We start from the raw sequence: 27,983 nt of genomic DNA on the forward strand, positions 1-27,983 counted from the left end.
GTGGGGCCCCTGGAGGAGACATTTCCAGCTCTCTACCATGCCCATCCCTCTCTCAGAAGAGATCTCATACAAGCCATTAACAGTCATTTCTCCATGGGCCTCCTGGAGGCCAATGCTCAGTTTCTGCAGTGCTGTGAGCTGACCCAGCACCCTCCAACCAATGTGTTCAGAAGGGTAGGAAAAGCTGGTAAACACCCCAAAAGTAGGAACAGCCACCCCAGAGTTGTCCAGTCTTACTCAAACCTCATTGCTACAAATCAACCACCTCCCGGTCATGACAGGCCAGGAGCTGGTACTGCAGTACCAAATCACACTCGTATCCTCCTGTGGCCCCACAAACTTCACCTTGACCTTTGCTGGGAGAGATGCTCCTTGTGGCAGAGCCACCAGTACAAAAAGCCTCCCAAAAAGTGCTTTCTCCCCTGGGAGAAAGTGGTTGCTCCTGGATGACCCCATGGGAAGGGACTTGTGTTTCAAGAGCCTTCCACAGGTCAGTAGAATCTTGTGCAGCAGCGATGCTGAGAGCAGCACGGCTCCACTAACACATACCTTACAGCCTCTTTGCAAACATGCTTTTGTTTGAGCTTCCCAATGTCTTCCAACAGTCTTTGTGACAGTGCTCAGCGGAACGTCGCCTCCCAGGCATCCGTTCTAACAGTAACAGCAGACGACCAGGACACCTGAGGGGTGGGAAGTAACCACGTGGGAAAGAAAATGGATTAAGCCATGACAGACATTGAAGTACAAACAGCCAAATAAAACAAGCAGTCTAACTCGGTGCTGAATGTGTTCCCTCTTAGTTATCAGGGACTGAAGTGTGTTTATTCATTGAGGTTTTGATACACAAGTCTATTCGATGCATTTTTTGACTTAACAAGCCTGCAAAAATATAACATTTCTTACTTCAACCAATGATGTTACTATACGGGTTCTATATGGGTTTATTTAACCAGTGTGATTTTCTCCCTGAATCTCTATAGTACTTCAGGTTTTTTCCTGTCTTGGTGAAGGATAAAGCTGAGTAAATATTTAGTAATAGATAATTAATTCAACCACTTCTTGTCCATCTCCTCCAAGACACTCATTCACTGGATGTTGTTCAAGATTCAACAATTCTTTATCTTTAGTTAGCTACTAAACTATTTTCTATAGTTTGACACCTGCAATGTGAACAGTTTTGAATGGACATAAGCCACATTATATTGGCCTGATGGGGTAGAAATACTCTTGCTTTCTCTCTTTTTTTGCTTAGAAGATTCCCAAGAAAACATTATATAAATAAAGCATAAACTCAAAGGAAGCACACTGACTCTCCAGTGCAGGACACTCCGGGAAAGCAGTTACCCACCTCTCCTGTAGATACTGAGGTTTGCATTATATATTAAGAGGATAGTGCCTGAGGGTCCCAGCCTGTAATATGGCATTTCACAGCCGTGCTCAGTCCCTGAGGTCACTTCTGTACCCAGCCAGAGCTCAGTGACCGCAGTCAGCTCCCACTGTGTCACTGCCAATTGCATGCTTGTATTCAGGGAAATGAGAGACATAAACCACATTTACTATACACATGAAGTATTTGCTTAACCCATTCCACAATGAACTAGCAAACACAGAGAAGTTGCCATCTGTTTTCTTTTTTTTTTACCAGTTACTACCCAACTCATGCTATCATCTGTATATGCCTACAGGCCGAGTCTCTGTTACATGTGTCATTCACAGACAACAAATGTCAACATCATAAGCTACACACAAACAGGCAGTTAACCTTATACTCAAAGCTTATACACAAGCTCTTATACCCAACCTTATACACAAGCTTTTCCATTCTTCCATATGACACTGACAATAAAAGTGCCTTAAACCTCCTTCTGATAAAGTGCTTTCTGTGCAGTAAGCGAAACAGAAACAACATAGCAAATTTTACTACCTCAGATACAGCTGTGTTACAAAGGCGCGTGTGGTTTGGCGGTGTAATCTTTGATAAAGTATTAAATGGCAAAGAAAGCTTCTTAAGTTAATCAGGGCTTAATTTAAATAAACAAGCCACCCAAAGATTAACCAAAAATCCTCGATGGAATCTGAACACAAAAATAATCTACTCACAAAGTTCTGGGCCAAGTTCACAAAAGCAACTGTGCTAGGATGAAACTGGCCCACTGACCCCCTTATTGGCACCCCAATGAAAAAGATACTGATTTTCTAAAACACCAACAAAATCATTTCCAGCTCTATTAATGCAAACAGCAGTTTTGGCATCGTCACAACCACATATGCTACTACTGCAGGTGAGGAGAAACGGAGGCGGCGGCAGTGGGATGAATCCATTTCTGTGATGGAGAGGAATCAGCTGAATCCTCCAGGAAGAGATCTGGACCTGCCTGAGCCAAAGCCCATGGTGTTACCAACCAATTTCACAGCAACAGCAGAAATCCCCCCAGCAGAACCCTACAGGATAGGGAAGCACTCAGGGTGAGAGCAGCAGTCCTGTTGGTACCTTCACTGCAACAAGCCATAGCTCCAAAGAGCGGGGCTCCTTGTAGCCTGTCACTTACATGTGTGCATAAATATTCACATGTTCAGCACATAAAGAGGTGATAATAATAATTTAAAAACTCTCATCCTAGGCCCAATATTGTTATTTTATCCCACAAGGGTAATAAAAGACCAAACCATGGTGAACAAAACATGCCAGGCTGAAGCCCATGCAAAGAAAGTATCTTTGGGCTGACATGCTACATATATCAGGTCCTCCATTACACAGCCATCATTCTGCTGCTCTACAGGCTCTCTTAGTGCTTTCAGTACTATGACTGGTACACACTTCCAGGTATTACCTTTTTCCAATTGCAAACCCATCTTCTTTATTTTTTCCAGAAGAGCTGCTGATTATCTCCCAAATGTCTTCACTTCATGAAAAAGTCTGTTATTTTAAATGTACATTTTTCCATTCATTTCTTTACAACCATCTTTGCTAAGCTGAAAATTTACACTGAACTTGAGTTAAATAAAATCAATACATTAAACAAGAACATCAGAATATTCACAGAGCTAAAACCTCGGGTAGGATAGCAACAGAAAATATTTCTTCATGACATTTCACTTGCCCTTGGGCAAAACCAGTTCATTTTGACATGACAAAAATGAAACATCTCTTTGCTTGCTTTTTTGTTACTCAGACCATGATGAAAATAGGTACAAGGAGACCAGCTGATGACTAAAGAAAAACATTCTATTTAATCACAATATGTACATCCAAAATAGAAATTACAAAGCTGCATTTCAATATGCATTCACAACACCACTCTGCCACGGTCAATGTGCCAGATGCAAAGTTCTTGCAAGCTACTGGCGAAAAGGAAGTTCCAGCCATGGACAACTTGCCGACAGGCACCAGGTGAAAGGCGGGCTGGAAGGGCAGCGGGGTGTGCAGGGGCAGGAGAGCAGCCCAGGCCACTGGAGCTCTGCAGCCACCCTTCACATTCATTCACTCCCTACTCACCTCTCCCACCGGCTCCCAACATCTCCCACATTCCAGTATGGTTTTGCCCTTTCTTTCCTGACCCATTGTGCCAGGTTAACATGAAACTCTTTTCTACATGATTTCATACTGAAATGTTTTGCACACAAGGCATTTCAAAGGCGAGATTAGGCCCATTAGCAGTGTCACCATATTTTACATTTGGGGAAGCATTTTAGTTTATATTGCACTGAAACTGTCCTTTCATAGAGAAACTTGTCTGAGGTCACTGAGGAAGCCTGTGGGAAAACAGCCCCTGGTTGCAAAATCCCACTACCTGTAGGACCACCATGTCTCTCTATTATATTAAAGTAGAAAGAAATTAATATATTGAATCCCCCATTATCCTCCTCAGGTTGCTTCATCTTCTGCTTCAAATAATCCTCTCTTTCTTTATGTTCACCTTGGATCTCCATTTATCCTCACGTTACAGACGTGTTATCACCTGCAACCAATGCAAAACTCCTGTTCTCAGACTGTGCTGCTGGTGACTTGGAGCAATTCTACATCGAGTACAAAGTGTACCACTTGCAGGGGAATATGAATAATACCATGCTGCTGCTTTAGCACAACTACATCGCTGCACAGAAAAAAAATGGCACAAGAAACAGTGAAAAAGAAAAACCTGTATCTCCTTTTCCTTCTGCCATTGTTCCCAGAGCTTAATGGAATTCAAATACACTGAATATAAATGATTAAATAAAAAGGCAAATGAAGTTTCTTCTTGATCAAAACCAAGTATAGCATCAGACTGGTATCTTCCATGTCCTCTGTTAGGGAATTAGTACTTAACATTTAACATCTCCAAAGTGCTGTCCATCAATTGCCTTATAACCTGACACTTGCCAGCCCTGTGGATGGTCTCCATCACCTCGGTGCAGGAAGTTTCCTAATGCTAATGAACACATTCAGCCTTTCTATGGCACAAATGCAGGTTATTTCAGTTTTTTCCTCCCTGCCAGCGAGCGCAGTGGCAGCAATCCCTCGATCCATTCATTGGCAGCCAACATCATCTCCTGCCAAAAGGCCACCTCCTCTTGCGTGGAGTCCATCCAGTCCACAGAGATGCCATAGCTCAAACCTGAAAAGAACAAGAAAACTACAGCGTTGGGAGCTACACAAAGAGTTTCTACTCCATGCAAGAATACTCAGTGAGATGGAACTGTTGCAGACAGGGTCCGAATATAAATGGTGCTGACTTCTCCTCAGTAAGCTGCACCTTAACCACCTCCTGTTCTTCCTGCTGATGACCTCCCTTTTACATCAGAGTTCAGAATGAAGGCAATGTAAAAACCACAAAATGCAAGAACCCTAAACATAACCTGCCAAGGAAAATAATATTGGGTTCAAGCCTTTCTGCCTCTTTCAGAACGGTAAAGAAGTCTAAAAGACTTCGGTTTTCCTTAATCCTTTTGGAAATCCTTATGGATTTCCCTTAATCCTGTAAGGGAAAGGATTTTCTTGTGGACAGGGTGGAGTATTTGTCAAAATTCTCTTGCGCTACATTTCATTTATACAGGAATCAAACATGATAGTGGAAAAGCGTCTACATCAATTCCAAGTTGATTATTCACCCAGATTTTCATGTGCCAACTACTTGTCAATGAGATAAAGGTCTATTTTTGCAGTTGGTATTTTTATATCTTGCTTATGTGCTTATTTTTGTTGTCCCTTCCCACTGGATAGTTCACAACCCTCCTGGTGAGAGAGACTGAGAACAGAACACACAAGCAGATCCAATATACATAAGTGCACCTGCAAGGCAGACCTTCCAGCTACTATAAGCCTTTTCCCAATACCCTCAAGGAACACTTATCCTTTATTACAACATTCTAAAATCTTTTCTTTGCCTCTCATCTCTCAGAGAACTTCTTGCTTAACAATAGATGGTTCAGAAAACCTTAGATATCCCACTCAGAAAAACACAAATATGAACCTCATGCCATCAGCTCCCAGAGACAGCGATGCCTCCCAGTGGAGCAAATGGCACCTCTGCTGAGGTCTTTCAGCGCTACATCGTCTAAATAAAAACAACACATAAAACCAACAGTAACACCTTAGTCTACGCCCAGACAACTCCATTATTCCAATCTGAGATTTCATTCCAGCTGATGTGCTCTCAGTACTGACTACCTACCAGATCAACTAGTGTAGCCTGCCTTGTTTTTCAAACATGCTACCAAAGCATGTCAAGGGAGGAGGTGACGTGGACAGAGTCACCAGGTGGTGCTGTCCCACATGGCATTCAAGTTCCTATCTGAGCACATTTCGCTGGGAGGAGCAGCAATGTAAGGCTGATTTGTAACACAGCCTGTTTTCCTGTAACAGCAGTCTGATGGACCCAAGGAGATTCTTGAGTTTTGCCAGACCTCAGAGCTGATGTTGGCAGAAGAGGTGGGAACAGAGGGTTACTATCATGGTACCAGGACCCCCTCCATCCAAGACACAGTACAAGTACCAAGACTCTCACCAGTTACTGGTGAGAGGCTCCCCATTCCTGGTTTCTCCCCAACAAGAAAATGCTCTGCAACTTCCCATTGTATCTTGTAGTTCAGCAATCTGGTAACAGCATTCATTTAGTATAAAGAAAATCACTTACCTGTCCCAAGGCCCAGCCTGATTCCTCCAAGGAAATGGTTGGTAAGCTTTTCATGATCCCACACAGTCAATTCAACACAAGCATCCTTCAGATCCTCTGTATGAAAGCCATCATATACAATAGTGTGATTGAAAACGGGGTTTGTGTCTCTTTTTATGACTCGGGTCTTTTGGTAACTCTTCTTACTGGTGTCTGGAAGCACATAGCTTTGAGAGGAGAAAAAACACAGTATGTAATACCGAGTATCACCTGAGATTTGAATTGTTCCTAAAAATTCCTTGGTCTGAACAAGCCTCAGTTCTGAAGAAAGGAGGAATTTGGTCTCAACATAAGAAATCTCTGTGGATTTAATGGGAAATGTTCATAATTCCTGGGTGAAACTTTTTTTTTGCCTTTCAAAATTTCATTTTAAAAGCAAACATTTTCAGAAAGGAGGGTACTTGCTTTAAATTTCCTGCTTTTGGCAATTCCTTTTTCTTGCAACCCGACATTTTACATTAAAAAAAATGGACATTACTTTCACAAATTTCTATTTTCATAAATTTTCATTGCTTAGATGCCTAAGGGGGCATTTCAAAATGGTCAGTTAGGCTTCTGGAGCAGCAAACCTTTCAGCAGGACAACTTTGTAAGGATTTTCTGCAATATTTGCAGCACCTTCTCCCATTTAACAGGCAGAACCGATGTTGCAGGCTGCAGAAAACTGCACATACTAAATTCTGGAGAAGATCAAAGCTGGATGCAACCATCTGTATGTCAGTTCTGTGCAAGCCCATATCAAAACTTCATTCTCACATATTCCTCTCACTCAGATGTTATTGGGGCAAATCACTGGGAGAGTCACAGTGAGTGACCAAGAGCTTTATCACAGCAAGGATTTTCCTAATTTGGCCACAAGGGAACAACAATTCTCTCCTAAAAAGCCCAATGCAACCTGAATGTTTTACAGTATGGAGGCACAGCTAGGTGAGCCTGAGGAATGGGAAGAAAGCACACCACCCTGTGACCCAGGACCAAAGCCAGAACCATGCTTGTGCACTTACCATTTCACAAAGGAGTCAACTCCAGAAGGACGCAACTGCAGCAGGTCCTTGACGTCCTTGACCCAGATGTGAACTTCACCAGAGGGAGGATTCTTGGGACCTGCCATTTAGGAGAAGAGAAAAACTGTAATGCCAGTTACCCAACAATAGCTAGCAAAATGACAGGCTTCCTCTCCAGGAACCTGAGGGAAAAGCAACATGACTTTCCTGCATACTCCCTCGTGAGCTCTGCACCCTTCTGCCTGGGTGCCACAGCACTACTACCAGCCCTGTCACTCTTGCAGCTGGAGAGGGCTCTTGACAATGTGCTGGTGCAGCTTTGAAACAGGAAAGGAGAAGGAACTGTTGGGCAACCCAATCTTGTGCCACCCCACAGTAAGACGGGTTGTGTGTTGCCCAAAGTGCTCAGAACACCTGAGGAGTTTGAGTTTGTTGAGCCCTTCCTCTCTCCCCAGCACTTTCCTAATAAATCCAGATGTGAAAATCAGATGTAGGCTGCAGACAGTGCTATCAAGCACTGCTAGTTGTGCCTTTGTGATGATCTCTAAGATCTTGCTCTAATGACATTACTCCAATCAGCTCTTAAACAGATGAGGCATTGCAAGTTGTATGGCTCCATACAGGCAATATTTCTCAATGCATGGAACACACTTTACCTAGGCTTCCTGGAGGGACATACTTAATAGACAAACTCATCACTCCCCGATGATCCACACCGTTAACAGCAGAAAGGCTCTGAAACAGAAAGAGTTATGATTGATTCAACAAGGGATTGTGTAAACATAGCAAGATAAACAGCTTTTGAGATCAATGGAGGGGCACAAAGGGACAAACTCTGATTTTGCACGGCTGGAACAGCCTGTTCTCAGAGCAGCTCCTTTCTTCGTAGCTTTGTTCTCAAACTTGGTCCCTCAGAATCAAAGCCTGCGGGTTCAGAGCAAGGCTGCCCTTCCAGACATGTCCAACCGGACATAATTAAGCGTCTTAGTTCTGAAAGACAAATGTCCTTTATTTTCTGAAAAGGGATCTCAAATCAGACTTCTGAACCCAGAAGGATGCAGGAAGCTGTACAGGCTTGACAAAAACTGGCACCTGAGTATTTACCTCTCAAGGCATGTTCAATTGCCTCACCTATTATTCGGCTGTCTGTTTTTAAGGGATGGTCTTTATGTGAGGAGAGAGAGAGGCAAAGTCACATCAGAGTTTCTGTTGATTAGTGTCAGATCACATTTATGAAAGTGTCGCTACAGATCAGTCACCAAAGGCCTGAGAAGTCACCTGAGAAGGCCTGTCTGTGTTCAGAGCACTCAATTCTGCACTAACGTGCCCAGGGCTTGTGGGTGTTCTGCTGTGCTTCCCTAGGTATAATACATGTTGTTCTGCTTCACCGCACCTGAAGACCTCAGAGGAGTCAGGAAGAACTTCTGCCACCCCTAAAGGCTGCAGGATTGGGCTAGGAAATGGGACTGCAGAGGAGACACACTTACTCGGGGCTTCAGCGGGTACCAGTTGAGTTTCTTGTTGCTCCAGTCCCAGCTGGCCAAGTCTATTTCAATCTCTCCCAAAAAACTGTTACGTCCCAGTGGATCATTGTGCCAAACAGAGAGGTTTAATTTTTGGATCAGCAATACCATTTTCTCTATTTTATACTGGAAGAAGAAAGAGAAGTCAGGTTGTTCAAATTTTATTTCCTTTCTCTCCCACCTCCCCCCAACTGGAAATAAACTACTCGAAAGCTTGAATAAGCTCTGAGACACTCAAAGGCACTCCACACATGCCCTAACGGACTGGCCTTGCTCTGAACATCTCTCTTTTGTCCTGCAGCAATACTACTACCCTGACAAAGCTTTTCTGCTGAGCACAGGGAAACCTACTGCTCCATTCATCACAGGGCAAAACCAATATTCTTTCAAGAATTATTAATACAGGCCTGGGCATTGTTAAATAATCCTCTAGGCTCTGATGAGTAAGATCACATAACGAAGACCTTCCTTACTAGTCCATGCCTCTTGACTGCATGCCAGGGAAAGGAAGAAGATCACCCCTTGCTCTGGCTGAAGGAAGCACAGGCTGCAGGTCCCTATCTCATCCAAAGACCGCTGTGCAGTTTTGCCAGAGAAATTTTGGGTGCACACAGATGGGTGCAGAGAAACATTAACATCTCTACCCTTGCAAACCAAAGTGCAACACTGACAGGAGGTAGGTGAAGAAGCCTGGCCAAGGTGGCAGGACCTTTCAAGACCTGACCTGGTACAGGTGCCTGCTACAACACACGTTTTCAGAGCATGTATTTGTTCTTACCCGTAACACCTCGTTGTAAATGGGATTCACAGTCCTCTTCTTCACTGAAGTTTTCCTCTTACCCATTCTAGCTTTGTCTGGGAGCAGGTAAGTTTTAACATACCTAGAAAAGAAAACAAGCTCCAGTTGGGTATCATTCCACATTACCAAGCTCTAATAAGTGGACAACACTTGTGAATGGTGACATGGAAACAAAAGTCCTGGTGTTGACTCCTTGAGGGCAAAAATAATTAAGAGACCTGCTAGGATATTAACTTGGCTTGCATGTGAAGTTATAAATACCGCTGGAGTCGGGTAGATGCCACCAACATTCAGAACAGGCAGCTGTCTAGGCAATATAGAAAGCCAGCAAGGCCATATATCCATTTTCTGAAAGGCTCATAACTATAGCATCTCTGTGCATTCAGTATCAGGGTGAAATTATAGAGGAGGAAATAGGTGGAATATCTGTAAGTCTCTCTCTCAGGGTTCAAATCTTTTAAACTAGAGATCACTAACCTCTGTACAAATACCACTGTGCCCCTAACAGCACTTCTTTATGGACTTTATTTTCATATAGACATGTGTCTGCATCGCCAGTTATTGCCAAAGTGTGTTCACCTTGGGGAGATCAAGGTTCACATGGATGCAGAGAGAACGTACTCCAGTCATAACAGGAACTGTCTTTGCAGTGATCAAAGCTTTGTCAATCTGTTTAAATTTAAGTCTGGCAACATATTTACTGATGCAAGTGTATCAAAACCATCAGCTAGGGAAGTCCCAGCAGTAAGCATGCACCATAAGTCTGAAGGAAGGAAGAAAACATGACATTTCAAAAAGAAAACAAAACAAAAAAATCCTTCAGAACACAAATTTCAGCAATGGAGAAGGCAGAAAGCACCAAAACTTCACTCACGGGTCAGATCTGCCTTTCTTCTCATCCACGACAGCCAAGTCCTTGCACTGGGACACATGAACTTGGAACTCCCGGTTCTTCTCATCATAGTCCAGAGCAAACTCCACGGTTCCTTGGGCATCCACGCTCCCAAAATCACCACTGTAGACACTGAGCACGCTGCCACTCACCTGCCAGGCGGAAGAGCAAGGTCAGTGCCGCTGAGATCGGCAGCCTCCTGACTTGGTTTCTGATAAAGACAGTTAAGTCTGAAAAGTGCATTCCCAGGAAAATAATCTGCAGTTTCTGTCCTCATGTACTACTGTGTCCTTGACACAGAAACTGCTCACATGTGCAGCTGTGCTCAAACAAGCAAGGGTTGGGGAACTCAAACAGGGTCTCACAAATCAAGGATGTGCTATCCTAGACCAGGACTTTAAAACATTATTCTCCTGAATACTCAAGAAATGCAGATTTTTCACCCCTAAATCCCAAAACTTTGGGGAACAGAGCCAAATATTACTGGGGAAGCCACACAAATCTCTTTCCTTTCCCTATGCTTGCAGTACAAACAGTTGCTATCCTTACCCAGCCTCATCACTAAGAAACATATCAAGAGAACTTGAACTATCTGGACATGAACTTACTCTTTACTGTAGATATAGTCACACAATTGCCGATCAACTTTTAAAATAGGTTAGTAAGAACCATATCAGACTGGAAACGTAGGAAGAACTATTACTGCCTTGTTGCTTGCTCACAATGTTCACAGAGCTGCACAAAGCAGAAACAGATATAGCCTCTGTCCTACCAGACACAGCCTGTGTGCATCTACTTGCCACAGAGGCACAGGAAAGTGAGGCCTCTGCAGGTGTAAATCAGGAGTTAGGCATCCAAGAGTCACTTGCTTTCCCATATGCTTTGGGCTTCTTTTTTCATGGCTTTGCCTTTCACTGGTAGAAAGCGATGAAGCAGAAACAAAACACAGCTCCAGCAAGACAAAGTATTTTTTTACTGCACAGATCACTCATGATTCCTGATGGGATAACATAAAAGCTAATGCCATTTACAAAGCAAACAGTTCACCCTCTTGGCACCATTCTGGGCTCCAGTTGTAGAATCACAGAATCAACCAGGTTGGAAAAGATCTTTAGGATCATCAAGCCCAACCGTTATCTCAGGACTGTCAAGCCCACCACTAAACCATGGCACTAAGGGCAAAGTGATCTCCCCTCATGGCTGCCCCTCATGATCTCCAGTCACAGCCGCACCTCATCTGTGGCCCCACACTATACAGCTGCTGCCCCTACCCCTCATGGCCACCCTTCATCTTCCCTTAAGATCTCCCCTCATGGCCACCCCTCACGGCCCATGGCTGCCCCTGCTCTCACTTCACAATCTCCCCTCACAACCACCCCATCACTCCCCTCATGATCTTCCCTCATGGCCGCCCCTGCTCTCCCTTCACAACCTCCCCTCACCCCTCATGGCTGCTCCTCATGAATGTTTATCAAAAAACTTTCCTAGTAATTAACCCATTTCTCTCTGTCTCCCCTACTTCCTTTGGTTCTGTATTTCATTCTGCAACAACCTACAAGAACCTGCGAAAACATCTCCTCTCAGCCCTTGGAGCTGCATTTACCATCCCACCAGGCTACTCATCCCAGCAGAGAATCCTGGACGAGATTTTCAACACCACCTGTGTGACTTGGACACAACAGGCTCATTTTAGCTACCAGACCCTCAAGACCAGGAGAAAGACTCATGTCCAGAGTTCAAGGGGTTTTTTAAAATGTACCCACATTCATGACCTCTCCCTACTAGTTTTGCTTCACATATATTCTTTAAATCTCACATATACACCTCAGAGATACCTGTAATAATACAGCAAACTCAAGCAGTTTTAAGGAGCCCCCTCCCAAACACTGTCTCTTTAAAAAATGCTCAACTCTTATCTTTTCATCTTTCCTCAGAAGTTGAAGGTCTAAATCACACTTTTGCTGTCCAGCTCTGAGTTCCCTTGAATTTGCTGCTAAAGTGAAGGATGAGCTTGCAGAGGGCACCCGTCTGCAGTCCCAGCTCTTTTGGAGCTGGACCACAAACATGTCATTTAATAGCTGTGTGCTTCACTTCCCCACTTAGAAAAAGCAACCCCCCCCACACTGCCTGGCTTCAGAGCACCCACACCTCAGAGTGGGGGCTATGGCTTACTATGAACTTGTCTAACAATGACTCAGTGGGTCTAATTTGGGATGGTACCTGGAGACACTTCTTTAACACAAGTAAGTAATTAAGCATCACCATTCTTTTAATAATGTACCATGCAGAAATGAACAGGATGCTCTGGAGGCCACATCACCAGTATCAGCCTAAATGCAGCGTCACCGCATCCGACGGAGAAACGCTACCTAAGCGAGAGCACAAGTTGAACACCTACCGAGGAGACAGATGCCATGTCGGAGGAGTGGCTGCCAACGCTCGGCGTCTTTTTGTGCTTGTTAAACTGGAAGCTGATTTCCGAAGCCGTGTCTGATTCCGTCTGCTCAGGAAATAACAAGCATCTTTCAGCCCTGCTGTACAAGCACTTTGCAAGGCTACAGAGAAAAACCAATGGCTCAGCAGAGTCCCGTTAAGCAGCGATTAGGTGAGGAGAGTGGAGGAGAGCGCAGGGAGTCTCCCCAGGGGCATTCCCTCCGACTGGCAGTGAACGTCATCATTAACTGCCTCCAAACAGAGCTGCATGCAACTGCCTGAGCTCCTGGAAAGGGCATGGAATAGTCTGAGACAGAGGGAAACACTAAAATCCTCCAGGATAGAAGGGCTGGTCTGGGTTATTTAGGGCTTTCTTCTTAATGTTTTTCTTATTTATTTATGACATAACCAAGGCATGCTCTAAAGCAAGTACTGTCCCTGCCCAGAAGAAACATTCTAATGAATCTGATGGCCATTCAGGGGATGCTGTGAACGTTATTCCAGCCATTTCTGGCATCTAGCCTACCTCAGACAACAGGAGAGGAGAGGACCTGCTCAGCTCTTTGACTCTTTCAGGTTCAAGAAACTGATGGGGTATCAAATGAGGTTTATTGTAGGCTGTAGGAACAAACAAAAAAGGCATCAAGATATCTTGCCAGAGTAAGGAAAATAGAAGAAACCCCCATTTTGTTTAAAGGCACAAGGAAGGAGGAAAAGCTTACGGGAGGCACAGGAGTACCACCTACTTGCCACGTCTGTCATCTGCCATTGATGCTGACTCCCCCAAGACAAAACCTGCTAGCTAACATCTTAAAGCTGTTACCAGTGTGGTTTTGTTCAGTGCGCAAGAGGCTGCAAACTCCCTCTAGTGGCTAATTTAATCCACTTATTAGCCTAAGGACGTGTATCTGCATCACTTTGAGTAGATTTAATTTAGACTAAAACCATACAGGTCTGCCTCATGTCAAAGGAACCAAACACGCTCACATTTTCATCTCATAGTACACTGCTCTGTACAAAAGAGCTGTAAAATACTTACACCTACAATTTCACCATTGCATACACCTCTCAAACAGTCTGCTAGACAAAGAGGTGGAAAATAGCCAGATACCTAAAAGAAAATAGTCAGAAAGCTTCCTATCAACTTAGAAAGATGGTTACTGGACTGCTTAAATGTCTAAATAAAACCTGTTTGCTCTATCTTTATCTTTTCTCAATAACTCCCTTGAAGATGGCTATCTCCATCCCAGAAGAACTTGGTTTTAGAAGATAGATGTACATAAACATGCGTGCACATGCACACACTTGTTTAGCATCTTAGTCATGATGATAAATTCTTGAACGCTCAAAATGCCCAGGAGCTTCTTTGGCATTTTCCTTTTATATGATTTACTTTTTATATAATTCACCATTCATTTGATATTTACTACTTTTATTTCCAAACATGAGCAAACCATTAGCTCTAGCCCTCTACACAGACTACTTGTTATGCTGCAAACAAGTGATGAAGTTTGTGGCTTTAAGTAAGCTTTAATAAGGGGAGGCTAAAATCTTGTTTGTCTGTATGAAGACCATGTCACTGAACGGCAATGCCCGTGTGACCTGAAGCTTCAAGCCACCACGCTGTGTGACATGTTGCTGTGCCACACGATGGGACGGGCACTTGGCATAAGGCCACCACACAGGGTGGCCACAGCCACCAGGCAGTGCAGCATGTCCCACCTGCAGACTGCCTTCAACACAGCCCCGAAGGGGACGCTCCTCCCAGGCTGGGGGTCAGGCTTACTTAAACGGGCTTGACCATTTCCTCTAAGCAGCTTTACCCTTCCCTCAGGAATTGCCTTCCCACCCTTCTCACCTCAGTCCTGGCCACTTTGCTTTTAGGCAAGCTCCTAGCTGTCCTCTTGGGCTTGCTAGTTTTCACCTTTAGGGGACTGTTACTGTCTGTCTTGGCCACAGAGGCTGCTGCTGCCTTCTTCAGGCCCCCCTCCTTGGCTGCAGCTTTCTTGGGCTTCTTGGTGGCACAGACAGGTTTCTTGGCCACGGGCTTCTTCAGATTTGCTGCTGCTCTCTTGGTTGCCTTCTCCTTAGCTTCTCTTGGTTTCTCAGGGAGAAATTGTCACCATAAAGCATGTCCCAGCTGGTAGCTGGGGAGATCAGTCCAGCATACGGGATGTGCCCTGGTGAGGCGAGAGGCCCCAGCTGGGCACTGCAAGCCCAGTGAGTATGTGACCGGAGTCTGCAGCACAGCTCGCATGCTGGACCTGAGGTCTGGCACCTCTGATTAATCAATCACTGCACAGGCTGCCATGCAGCTCCCACCATACTTGGTGAGGGAAGAGGAGAGACTAGTACAAGCTTCCGACCCTTTGAAGCCCTTGTGTTTTTTGCTGAAGACCCTGTGTAACATACCATCAATCTAGCTGCAATTTCCTGGCTCTGAATTAAATTTTAGGCACTATAAGCTCTCTAATTTGATGATGAAACAATATGTCATTTTCCTTGCCTGGTACATGCACTGAAGCACCAGGGATGCAGAACTCAGGCATAATATATTACCTTCAGGGAACGTAAACCAAAAAGGAGAAAGAAAGAAAAATAGATGTTACTCACTCTCTGTGGTTGTGTAAATGTTCACCATGCTCTTTGCAAGGTTAATGCTGTTTGCTCGAGCCAATGCCTGAGCGGCAGGAGAACGATCCCCATCGTCCTCTGGAATACAGGAAAAGCCAAATCAAGATGGTAAATAAACAAACATGAATAGGCAGTGTGTCAACAAGCACGCGTATGTGTGTGTCTCCTGGTCTCTGTTCTCTTCTGCAGTTACATTACACAGGGCTGCTCTCAAAATCATCAGTGTGTTTTAATGGCTCTCCCTGAGAAAAACTCTTCATGCTATGGTGGGAAATGAGAACACTGGATCAACCCAGTCCCTAAAACAGACCAGCACTTGCAAAGAGCTACCAGTGAAAAACAGCAATCTGCTAATACCATCCTGAAATTGATGTAGTAATAAGGCAAAAAACCTGAGAAATATAAGAATGATCTGGTATATAAAGGAAATGTTTGCATTTACCTGAAGTGCAACTCAGGATTTTCATAGAAATGTTATATAAGGTAGGATATAAGCCAAGAAATGACACAGTTAAAAATCAGATGAGTCTATGGAAAATCCTTTCAAACAGGTCTTACCCAGGTTCGGGAGGACAGGAAATTTGGAAAAAAGAGATAAAAAGCTCTCTCTTCCTAGGTCTTTGCTTGGCAGAGAGCAGAGCTGTGGGCAATCAGAGCTCACATGTAAAATGAACTGCAATTAACAATAACTTTTGCTCATAGTAACAGCCACTACAAGAGTCCATCAAACCCAGAGGAAGTTTGTGATAAAGTAGTGATACTATTGGCACCATCATGGAGAGAACATGGCATCAGAACCCAGAAAGATCAGACTCCATGCAGTCCACTTTGGTTGCAGTTTAATATATAAATTCACTTGTGCATTCCCAAAAGACCCAAAATGTCATTTAAGCACCGCCAGCCAGCAGCTATATCAAGATAGCCTAACAGCCAATGTAACATGCTTGCTTCACATTTTATTTCTTCTATTTGTGTCAAACTTTTCTCTACCACCACAAAGAATTCCTCCAGACCCCCATTTGAAGCAACTACAGTCTTCCCAGTGTGTGAAATAAAGTACATTTCAGTGACCTGTTGTAGGTAGCCCTAAAAGAAAAGGAGGGCTGTCCCGAGCTGAGGTGCTTGCAGGGAAAGCAGGAGGGCTGGCAGTGGGGAGGAAGGCAAAGGGAACATGGCATTACCTCCTTTTACACTCGCACCGCACAACGCAAGATTTGTTTCCAGAGCTGTTAAACACATTCCACACATGCTAACTCTGCACGAACTGCAGTGTAGGATAAATGGACAAATGAAGTAAATGTGCAAAATGTAGAAGGGTTAGGGAAGAAAGCAGGCTTAGGGATGACTATTGGGGTTTCAGGGTGCAGTTAGTGTCCTCAGTACCTGAGTAAACAGCCGAGTCCGTCCCCTGAACGGCTTCTCTCTCTCCGGCTGGTTCACCGGGGGTTGGCTTGTCTGAAGACTCACACGTTTTTCCCTCAGGCAGCTCTCCGTTCACTTCCATGTTGCCATGAGTGCCCAAATCAGATCTTTCCTCTTTCTCATCATCGTTTTCACTATCTGTAAGTGCAGGCTCGATCAGTATTTGTACCCTGCTCGCCAGTGAATTCGCTGTGTACTTGGGCTCTTCTGTCACGATAAACTCTGTAGGCGTCTCTGGCTCAAACGTGCTGCCAGACACTTCTTTGGTAGGAGACTCGATTTTGACGGAAGGCGCTCGCACAGGCAATCTGGATCTCTTGGAGCAGCACTGTGCTGCCTTCTCATCCTCTGGCATCGGCAGCTTCCCATTGCTTTCACTCAGAGTGTTATTTCTTGTACCCGGGCCGCCTTTGCTCTTGGCGTACGTGGATCTAGGAACGATGGAAACCGAGCCCTTCCTTGCAGGGGCTACATAGCTTGGTTCTTCCTCACTAGAAGACAAGGTTATTGTCCTTTTGTGGGGGGTTCTTGGTTTGGGGCAGACACCAGGTTTTTCTTCGCTGTTGTGGCCTTGCCCAGCCTGCACAGAGAGCGAGCGGCACAGCTTGAACTGCTGGCTGTCTGCCTCCCCCCAGCGCGGCTCTGCCGGCACGCTGCCCGCTGTCACAGAGTCTGCTCCCCTCTCCCAGAAGTTCTTCAAGTTCTTGAAGCGCTCACGATCGAGGCCGATATCCTCCTCCTTATTACTCATGGAGGAGATTGTATAGTTCACGCCTTGCTTCACAGCCTGGCTGCCTTCCTCCTCTGCAGTCGGGCGCTTGGGGCTTGCCGGCAGCTCTCTCTTTGGGAGGCTGTTCTCTGTTGGCTCCACATTATTCACAAAGTGCTCGGATCTGGGGAAAGTTCTGCTTGGTTTCCTCTTAACTGGTATCTTGCTGGGAGCATAAGTTTCTTCAGGTGGAGTTTTTGGCCACACTGTGGTGCCAGTGGCCCCATCAACTTCATCAGCATCTCCTCCAGCCATGCTGCTGAGCTGATGCACAGCATCCTCTGAAAGCTTGGTGGGCAATGGAGATACTCCATGACCTACAACAACAACAAATGCTCACAATCTCTCCCACCACATCACATCATATTTCTCTGGAAGGTCTGGGCTGCAGCTTCTCAAAGGGAAGCCAGAGGGAGTTTCCAGAAACCATCAATATGTTCCTAATTCTTCTCCATTTTGAGACTCTACAAGCTCCCTTCCATCTGAAGAAAGCCCTGAAAACCCCAGAATTCTCCCTGCAAAAGGACAAGGGAAAAATCCACTGAGCTCTAAATTGTTGCTGTGAGTTGGAGATGAATTTGCAGCTTTGCTTTCAGCTTGACAGCTTTCCTATTGGCTATTTGCTGTGTACTAAAACCACACTATACATTCAAGGAAGGAAAGAGAAATAACTTGGATTTGTGGATTAGAGTTGTGAGCCAAGGACACAGTTTTAAATGTACTGAGAGCCAGGAGAAGTTTCAGTCACTGGATCTTTTTTCTTGGTCCCTGCTGCCTTGGGTATAACTCATACAAATGTTGGCAGCCCGCTCTCACATGCTAAGATAAGAAATACTCTTTGTTACTCATTTGTACATACACACAAAAAGCATCTTGTACCTTGGTGTTTGATGCTGAATAACAAAACCACCAATGGCTCACTGAACAAAAACCTTACCTTTTCTAGACAAATGCAAACTGTTTGTTGCAGCCACAAATGGACTTGTTCCGGTGTCACTCTCTGAGGAAGAGACATCATGTATACTGGATCTCTGAATGGAAAACAAACCGTATCAGAGTATATAAACTGGCAAGACTGGAAAAAGTGACACCAGTGCAGGCAGTCTGTGGAGCCCCCACCAGTAAGTACAGACTGCAAAGGTCCAAGGAATAATGAAGTGCAGAGGCTGTGCCGGTATTACCTTGTGTGATGCAGACAGTGGGACAGGAAATCGTGGCTTCGGTTTTGGCAAGACTTTATGCTCATCTGCAGTACCAAGAGCAGGTGTGCTGGGCCTGTGGGAGAGGAGAAACGTCTGAGCAAGGAGATCAGTGGTAGTGATGTGCCTGGTAGGATGATCAATGTCATCTCAGTTCTGCTTAGCTACTTTGCCATTTTTATCTGACTCGGCCCAATATAAGGCTGCCCAGAGCTGGTGCCTTCATTTATTTTCTCTGTTACTGCTTAGAAGGACTGAGGAATATGTTAAATGGCCTGAACTTGGAGTAAGGATGAGTCTCTCACTGCATCCAGTAGAGAACTTGTTCAATAAAAACAATGCTGTCAACTTCTAGGTTTATTCAGACTTTCCCCTTCTGGGAGAAAACAGTAGGGGAAAAAGAGCGGAAGCAGCAGTGCCAGAAGAGCCCAAGAGCCATGCAAGAGAGACGCATTTCCATGCTATGGCCCAGGAAGCAACAGGCCACACCTCGCAGTTCAGGCCAAAGGCATAACCAGATTGATGGTGGATTTACAAACTACAGGGTAATACAGGATATACATCTTCATGCTTGGAATGTAACTTAATTATTAACTGCCTATTAAATAAATGAAAGAAACACTTATCACAGGCAGTTTACTTGACTGTTTCTACCACCTTTGGGAGTGTCTAGTGGCGGCTGCTCTCCAAGCTGGTGAGATTTCATATGGGAATGCTTTGTGCTTGGGGCCAGATGAGAAAAACAAAGTACGGTGCTCAGGATTTAATCAACCCCCCAAAAAAACATTAGGACCACTGCTGTGCCAGTAAAGCAGGAGCATCTCGGGCTTGTTGTCTCTGGATCCTCCATTAAGCAAGACCCAATGATCAGCTGCAAGTGGTCTGGAAGTGTTGTCAAGGCCTATATTTAATATTTAGCTGCAGGAATTACCACCTGTGAGGAATGATTCCTAATTCTACTGACAAAAAAATGCAAATAAGATGGGAGCAACACCACACATATATGTGAATATTGTGATGGCTTCTCTATAGTCCAAGAATACTGAGTGAGGTCACTGATATACTTGTTGGGGTGCTTTCAGTGGTGTTTCTGGTCAGTCAGCACAACATGAAAACCTACCAAGCCATGATGGAGAGTGCTGAGCACTGGACACAGAGGTTAGCACCAGCAGGAAATGAGCAGTTTCCTCCAACAATTCATTTTGTTAGTGTTGCTCCATGGCAAAAATTAAACAAATAAAACCATAATTACTTTGAAAAACTAACCAGAATATCCTGACATTAGAGACAGCTTCCACTTTACTGACTCCTTATCGAATCATGCAGGAAAAGACTTTTCTGGGATAAGCACATTAGGACTTAGTTATTAGGGGAGGATTGATACTCTGACAATTCCTGGAAAAAGAGTTTAAAAATATCCTATATAACCTATTACTTATATAGCTTTGGGAACTCGATGAAAGACCAGGATTTAATGGGTAGCATTCAATTTTCATAAGACGTAAGGGCAGCAGCCAGAGCATTGCACGAGCAGCAGTGGTTACCTCTCCTCTCCTGCACCAGCAGTGTGCTCAGGGAAGGGGGCAGCTTTGCTTTCCAGACCTGTCCGGATGTGCTCGTTGGCCTCATCTGTAATGTAACAGAGACAACTGAGAAATGACATTACATTAAACTTGGCAATGGTTGAAACTAAATAAAACTGCTACTGGTGTCCTGGTGTGCAGCATCACCCGCAATCCCCACTCAGCAAAGGGCCCAAGAGGCCGCAGCGAGCTGCCCAGCACCTGACACACACCAGGAGCTGTCCCATCCCTGGAAACCCTCGCAGGACACTGCTGGGGCTGTCAATAAAGTTAATCCGTTCCAGGATTTAAATTCAGCCATTTCCTGTTTTGACTCAAGTCATCCGATCTTGGCAAACAAAGGAGAGGCCAATACAGTTAATGAGGAGATCCCTCTTATTTTTACTGGCACAAGGCTCAGCTATGTCTTCTAAGCTCTCAAAGACCCTGAAGAAGAAAACAATAGAAGACGGTAACCTTTACAGCAGCCTGCCAGGGAATAAAGCTGCATTACTCATTTTGCTGGCAAACAGGCTTTCTTGCTACTGCAGAACCAAAAGGATTAAACTCTCAAACAGCAATGAGAAACTAAGTTTAGTCTGTTCAACAAGATCTGCACATATTTATTCACATGCAGCCAGGTCTATTTTAAAGAGTGAATCTGCCTGTTACAAACACTGCCAAATCTCTTTAGGATACATTTCATTAGACAATACACCAGAATCAGGGGCTCAAAGGATTCAGATATGACATAAAATAATATAGCCTTGCTTGTTATCTGCTTAGGAAACTGCACTAAGCCCAAGCGCAGACCTATGGTGAGGCTGTGCTACCAATGTCACACCGATGCTGCCTGTGTGGTGCCATCCAGTATCAGCACGGTCAGGTAACAAGGATATCTGAAGATGGAGCTTCACTCCCCCATGCCTATGCATCCCTATAGAGAAAGAGGCTGCAGGCCCAGCTCTTCCTCCCTGCTCAGTGCCTGGACCTACAGGGCAGGGGACCATGGCAGGCATTGCTCAGGCTGTCTGCATTAGGACCATGTGTCTGGCACATACATGAGAGGGAACTGGGTGGCCCTGTGGTTTCTGCAGTGGTGGAAGTTGGGAGTCACTCCTGCTGGAAGGCAGCGTCTGGTGGTGTAAGAATGAGCCAGTTTTAGAGAGCACGTCTCAGAGAGGCACTGTGTTTTGCCCATGTAAACACTGATGTGCAGAAAGCATCACCGAACACCATCTTGGGAGAGACAAGCCGTGGTATAGCTGGTGGCACATGCAGGCCACATCACACACCAGCATGAGCAGGCGTACTGAGGAGAGTTTATTTATACAGTGAGCCACATCCTCCTCTTCTGCCCCAGACCCGAGGGAGGGAGATGCCTCTGGAAGCAGAGGAACCAAACACAGAGCTCCCACGTTTCCCCTCTGCCTGTCGTGCTTGAAGAGACCTTGACAATCAAAGCCTGCATTCATTTCTCACCTCCCTTCCAAAGGCATTGTGTCATATTTGCTTTTCATTGACACTTCCCCCTCAGACAGAGCTCCCCTCTCCCGGCTGGCAGAGGCAGGAGGAGGTGTTTGCTTCCTCTCATTCAAATCACAGCCCTTCAAAATAGCTCAGCCACTGACACAGCTATACCTGGCTTCTATCACCACAAATAGGTTATTAGTATGTTATGATCCATCAAGACAAGCAAAATGCCTTTGCTAACATTAGGATGAGACAGAATAAGAAGCAAATTACAACAGAAATTAGTAGTGGCCTGACCAGTTTAACTTGTCCATACATATGTTTATACACAGATATATACAGCCACTCCTGCTTTACTACTTCAGCTGCTTTACTAATTTCTTATCACTCTAAGATGAAGACACCTGGGGAAAGCACAGCTAACCGTGCCATCAGGGCTGACTCGCCTCGGTGCCTGGATAAAATGGTCTCTCTCCTAGAAAATTTATAGCTCTCATCCATTGCACACAAGCTAAAGGAGAAGTTATCACCAAGTTCATCCATCTGTGCTGCCACAGTTTAAACATAGGGTATCTATTTTATAGATTTATATTACTGCCAATTACTAATGTTTTCTATTATAATCAATACCAACTGTGAAGAACGTTAGGGATCCACATACCCCTCCCTTCTGGAGGTTGAAACCCTCCTCCAGAAAAGGTCAGTGGGCATTTCCACCCCTCCTCTGCCCATTTACCATGCAAAGGGAATGCCAGCAATTATCTCAGCAGGGCTTTTCCACGCAGGAATTTTCTCATTTCACTCCCTAACACAGCCATCAAAGACCTAAATCAGGATTAACAGCTGGAGTCATGAGCATGTTACATTGATTTGGCTAAATGAACACTCACCCCTTTATCACCTTGAAAGCCAACAGGAGGTGAACGACTCTGATCTTTCCAGAAGAAGAAAGAAGAAAAAAAGGTGTGAAGATGGCAAGCAAAGGCCCCTATCTCATCTACTGAAGATTGAACGTGAGCTGCACAGCCAAATGGTTTGTAAGGGGGCCTTGTCCTTGCTCCTAGGTGCGCAAAGTGCTGCTCTGATCAGTGCAATGCTCTTGCTGACAAGTCAGTGAGAGAAGTGCTTGCCCCCATGTGTAATGGGATGCAATCTATAATGTTAACCACTGCAGAAGCAGAGCACACAACAGGCAACAGCAAGGCGAAAATGAAAGCTGCAGATTCTTGATCCTCCAGCAGTGCTGTAAAATGGCAGTGGGAACAGAGGAAGGAAAAAGTCACGTTATACCTGTCCTTTACCAAAATAAGTCCGAGAATAGAAAAAGAGAAAGAAAGGGAAGAAAAAAAAAGTTGAAAAAAAAAGAAGAGGGCTAAATCTAAATATAATTACTATAGTAATCTAGTAACATTTGCTTCTTCCTTCTTAAAACAGCATTAGTCAACTAATGCACATGCAAAGACATGTATATTACTGCTGTATTAATGTGATTATTTCAGATGATAACCTGAGACCACACCTCATACGTGCACATCAGCAGTGAAGGTTAAATCTAAACCCAACAGTACTCCAAATTTTGCTTTCCTGAAATGGGCAGCAAGTTAAGGGGGCTGATGGCTCCGGCAAGGCAAAAGGCAGATGAATCCAACTCGCTGCTGGTCACAAGCTGAGCTGCAGATGTCAGAGCTTGTGTCTGACTCTTCATGCAAAGAGGGTAGAAGCACAAATCCTCAAAAAGCAGAACATGCTCTCCAGAAATGGCCAAGGCCACTCTGTCAAGCTGGAAAAGGTTTTATATGTTTTAGAATTCTGGAGGGATGATAAAATAGTAAATTTAATGACATCATGAATGCTTAATACCAAGGATAAAAGCAACTTCATATGAAATATGATGGGCCAGTTCTGCATCAGAGGCTCCAATGAATCTATGCTAAGTTATGAGAGCTGTCAGGAATAAGTAAAAAGCAAACAGAAAATGAGGCTCTCAGCGAAGTCCCTAACCAGCGCTTAGCTCTGAGAATGTGTCTAAGCAATGTGGAGCTAAGAGAGCTATACTAAACCCCGGCAATTAACGTTAGAGACATATCCTGACCAACAAGACCCATTACACAAAGGAGTGATCTACACTGCTGCTGCCCCACAGCAGGAATGGGCAGCTGGGCCCAGGAAAGAGGGCTGAGCTGAACTGGTGGAGATGACATTAGACTTTTGGACAGATAAAAGATAACGCTTTATCTAACTGTAGCCTTCACTGCAAAAGAACAGAGCCCAGTTATAGGGTCTTTGTACTAGGGACTGCGGTAGACTTTGCTCAGAGTTGTCTATCAAGGCCATGGCTTCCTCAGAGCAGCAGCAGCCAGTAACTCACCAGCCAGGTCTGGGTCTCTGTGATTACCCATCCTGACAAACTGCTAAGGAGATTGTGCGAGACTAAGCTGCAGTCCCACGGTCCAGCTGTGGGGTCAGCTGGCCTGTCTTCATGCTAAGGACTGGATGGAATCATCCCCAGTTCTGCTCTGCACAAATGTTCAGCACAAAGTGCCAGCTCCAGGCTGGTTACATTTGTACTCAAAGCACATCCCTGCTCTTTTCGCATGGGACTGATCTCTTCTCTGCCCTGAGCTGACAAATCTGATTTGATCTGTTTTACATACCACCATGAGAGTTCATCTGCACATCAAACAACACGAAATACATCTGCTGCAATTTAGCACATGGTCCCCTGTATACCCTTGCTATGGCACAACAGCCTGGGTATAATTCAGACTTGTCTGCAAAGCCCTTTTTACTTTGAAAATCACACTGTGCCTTGGAATTATTCCCCTGTAAAAAGCTAGGCATGGATGCTCTCAAGTGGGCAAATATTTGCCAGGAGAAGAGAGGCACCCCCTCCTTTTGTAGAGATGTGACTGACCCCACCACCCTGGAGGCTGTGAGAGCAGCTGCCTGGACGGCTTTGTCAGACCTCCCCAGGAACTAAGGTGAGGGGTGTGTTTGACCACACATATCAGTTTGATGCCAGAAATTGCTCTGTACCATCCCCTTCCCTTTTTGCTTCTGTGACAAGAAATGATACCAGCGACCTCTGACAAACAGATGTTTTGGAAGAAAGAAGCTAAAGTGCTGCATGTAACTGGTAAACAGCTTTTGCCTTGGTCCTCTGGCACACTGGGCCCTGATTTTGATAATTAGGTATTTTTTTCTAGTACTGAAAGCTCAGCTGAGAATCCCTTTACCATGACACAAAGACTGGTCCTCAGCAGGCTCCAAGTGCAGGGGGACCCCCATAACTTGACCACTTTTTTCTGGTTCATCATTTTGTTTTCCTAAGATGCACATTAACATACTTACTTTCTAGCTTGCCCTTTTTTCTTCTAATCGATGCCCGAAGCAGGTCAGGTCCCTCTAAGTCTTCCTGGAACCGTTTTGCCTTCACTTCTGAAAACCATTCACCTGTCACAAACTTCTTCTTCTTTTCATCCTTGATGGACCCTTGTATCCGCCTGAAAGTCAACGAGAACATTACACACCAAAAAGAGCTCCAAGGTTTCGACTTCCCCTGAGCTACCTTCTTAACAATTGTCTGTACAGGTCACTTGTCTGATACTGTGAAGGATTCAGAGATTATTCTCTGCAATCACAAGGGACAAACCAGCATTAAACCAAAACCTGATTTATCCTTTATCTGAAGTGGGAACAGAACCTTGTAAACACCGGCTTTCACCTCTTCCATTTTACAAACCCAAATCCGTCACCTGGCAAGGAGATGTGTCCATTTGCTTTGCAGCCCTGAGGGTTTGGGAAGGGGTGGGGCTGTTTGCAGGTCTTGCCCTTCGGTTTATTACTCTCTTTATAAGTAGCAAAGCCTTTTGGATCAAATCTGACACAAACCATGGAAATAAATCATGTTATTTCGGGGAGCAACCTGTGCCTGCAGCGTTCTCCCTGGACACTGCTCAATTTTGGCACTCAAACAGTTAGCTCTCCTTCCTGAGCACAGCTCCTACTGTAACTGGCTCTGGCACACCCAGGGCTGGTTTTTGGCACCTAAACCCCTCAGAGCTCTGTTTGTTACCCTGTACTTTTAACCCTCCTCCACTTATTCTGTTTTCACACCACAGCTTGCTGAATTAGTTGCCTTTCAGTGGGTGCTGCCTCCCTCAGCTCACCACCATTCAGATCCCTATGAGACCTGAGAGGCCAAAGGAAACTCCTACCTCGGTCCAATTCACAGCAAGAAGAGGAGGCAAACCCCAGATAACCAAAGAGCCATGAAGAGTCACATTTGGTTGCCTAAAGGCCAGAAGGGAGCAGGTATGGAATAACCAGGCCCAAGGCTCTGCAGGCAGTGCTGGGGGCCCAGGAGCACTGACAGCCAGGGAGCCGCACAGCTCCCCCCCAGACCTGGGCTTCACCTGCCCCCGTGAGGGTCTCAAGGTGCGAGGCCAGAGGAGATGTATGAAGATATTTTCATCTCGCTAACACCAGACCAGGGTAATGTGACTTCATTTCACCCAGCAGGCAGGTGGTGTTGGAGCCAAACATGCCCACACTTGCACCGAAGGTCTTACTGCCTACAGCCATACCGGCAGCAAGGGGCACTTGGCACCACCCTGCTCAGGATCTCACTCACTGTGCTCCCAACTGAAAGTGCAACAGCTTCTAAAGAGAAGCGAAACAAACCTGAAATAATCCAAACACTCTTTTCCCCAAACCTTCACTGCAGAGCAGAAATTTTAGTGCATTTCAGAAAAAGAAAAAAATGAAGAAAAAAAGAAAGATAAAACCTTGGTTCAATTCAGAGGAGATGTAGGAGCATGCAGACACACACACCTCAAGTCCAAGCCACACGCATGCCACCACCGGGCCTGTTTCTGAGCAGAGGTCAGGGCACACAGGGTCCCTGGAGCCGGCTCCAAAGCCACCTACTCCCTCTTTGAGCCATGAGCATCCCTTCTACATGGGGCTCACTCTTTTCTGGCTCAACAGCAAGTCAAAGACTCACATCCTTAACAGGGGTAACCTGGCACAGTATCATCCACCCTCATTGAGCTACTCAATTCTTGCTGTGGAGAATCTGGTGCCAGCTTCCTGAGCGCGGTGCATACTGTCAACCCAGATGGTCTAATGGCTGGCATTTAAAAAGTGACAGCAGCAACAAGCAATCCCAATCAACCAGACCTGAGTTCCACGATGGCCAGTGGCGAATGAGCTGAACTGGCTCTGAAACAGCTCCCTGCAACCTTTGGCAGACCATGTAGCCTCCCACTGCCCCTCTCTGCCTGCACAATGAATGGATGCTGCATACACACCCACCTCAAAGAGCACCAGAGGGACACAAAGCAGAGACAGGGATGAAGTCTCATTTTAAAGCACTCTGTGGGATTCTGTGCTACCAACTGAGGAAAACAAGGTAGCAGCTACTTCCCTGTTTGGACCTCTGACACTGAGAAATCAGCATCTTCCTCCCCAGAGCAAGAAAGGGATGATTTTCCTGCCATCACTTGAGGTCTGCTGATTAACTCAAAGGACAGTCCAGTCATGCAGAGGAAGGACAGCAGTGACAGCAGGATGGCTGAGAAGGCAGGAGGTGCAATTAAAAGATCCATCAGGATCTGAGCAAGAAGGGACAGCACTGCTGCAGCCTGCATCTCTCCTTGTTCCACACACACATACACACACAAACTCCTCTCTAAAAGAAGTGAAAAAATGCCCCCAGGTGAAGCTCACACCCTGCTGTTACTGCATGCTCTCTCACCTGATGCGATCCCCGTCCTTCTTCTTCAGCTCTGCATCTCTCTGCAAAACCTTCATCAGTTTCTCATACTCCTCTTCGGTCAGGAAGCTCAAGTCCAACATCTTCCCTGCAATCTTCTTCACTTCTTCAGACAGCTGAAGCAACGACACACCAGGAACTAATGCAGCCCAGGCTGCAGCAATGCCATGGGCAGCCCCGCGTACCCTCCCTGGTGCGCCGAGCCGAGCAAGACGCGGCTGGAGGAAACGGGCTTCACAACAGCATGGCTTGGGTGGGAGCTGCGTTAGCACCTGGACTGGCACTGCCAGGCTCCTCTGCGCTGCATGCCTTCCCCTGCCAGGGAAATGCTCTCAGCAAAATTCTG

The 27,983-nt window shown here is 45.4% G+C and overlaps 1 protein-coding gene across 1 annotated transcript; it reads right to left on the bottom strand.

Annotated features, from left to right (window-relative positions):
- Window positions 1-469: 469 nt before the first annotated feature.
- On the bottom strand, window positions 470-27,978 carry LOC115612782 (synaptotagmin-like protein 2). The gene is made up of 16 exons (XM_030497519.1): window positions 27,620-27,978; window positions 25,213-25,364; window positions 20,371-20,455; window positions 18,809-18,902; window positions 18,565-18,658; window positions 16,820-17,944; window positions 15,416-15,514; window positions 13,329-13,420; window positions 12,768-12,869; window positions 10,352-10,521; window positions 9,457-9,559; window positions 8,643-8,804; window positions 7,812-7,890; window positions 7,156-7,255; window positions 6,114-6,319; window positions 470-4,595 (listed from the first exon to the last, which is right to left on the bottom strand). Exons 1-16 carry the CDS (start codon window positions 27,718-27,720, stop codon window positions 4,450-4,452), a joined length of 2,910 nt encoding a protein of 969 aa, XP_030353379.1. The 5' UTR covers window positions 27,721-27,978; the 3' UTR covers window positions 470-4,449.
- Between the last annotated feature and the right edge of the window lie 5 nt (window positions 27,979-27,983).

This window comes from Strigops habroptila, chromosome 9, assembly GCF_004027225.2.
Source record: "Strigops habroptila isolate Jane chromosome 9, bStrHab1.2.pri, whole genome shotgun sequence".
In the NCBI taxonomy this organism is placed as follows: domain Eukaryota; kingdom Metazoa; phylum Chordata; class Aves; order Psittaciformes; family Psittacidae; genus Strigops; species Strigops habroptila.

What these genes read in the sequence shown, in the direction of transcription:
- LOC115612782 (XM_030497519.1), bottom strand. Translation starts at nt 27,720, where the DNA reads ATGTTGGACTTGAGCTTCCTGACCGAAGAGGAGTATGAGAAACTGATG. An exon ending in CACTGTCTGCATCACACAAG is followed by an intron (nt 18,659 to 18,808) that starts GTAATACCGGCA and finishes TTTTCCATTCAG; the next exon opens with AGATCCAGTATACATGATGT. An exon ending in GGACTCGGCTGTTTACTCAG is followed by an intron (nt 15,515 to 16,819) that starts GTACTGAGGACA and finishes CCTGTATTCCAG; the next exon opens with AGGACGATGGGGATCGTTCT.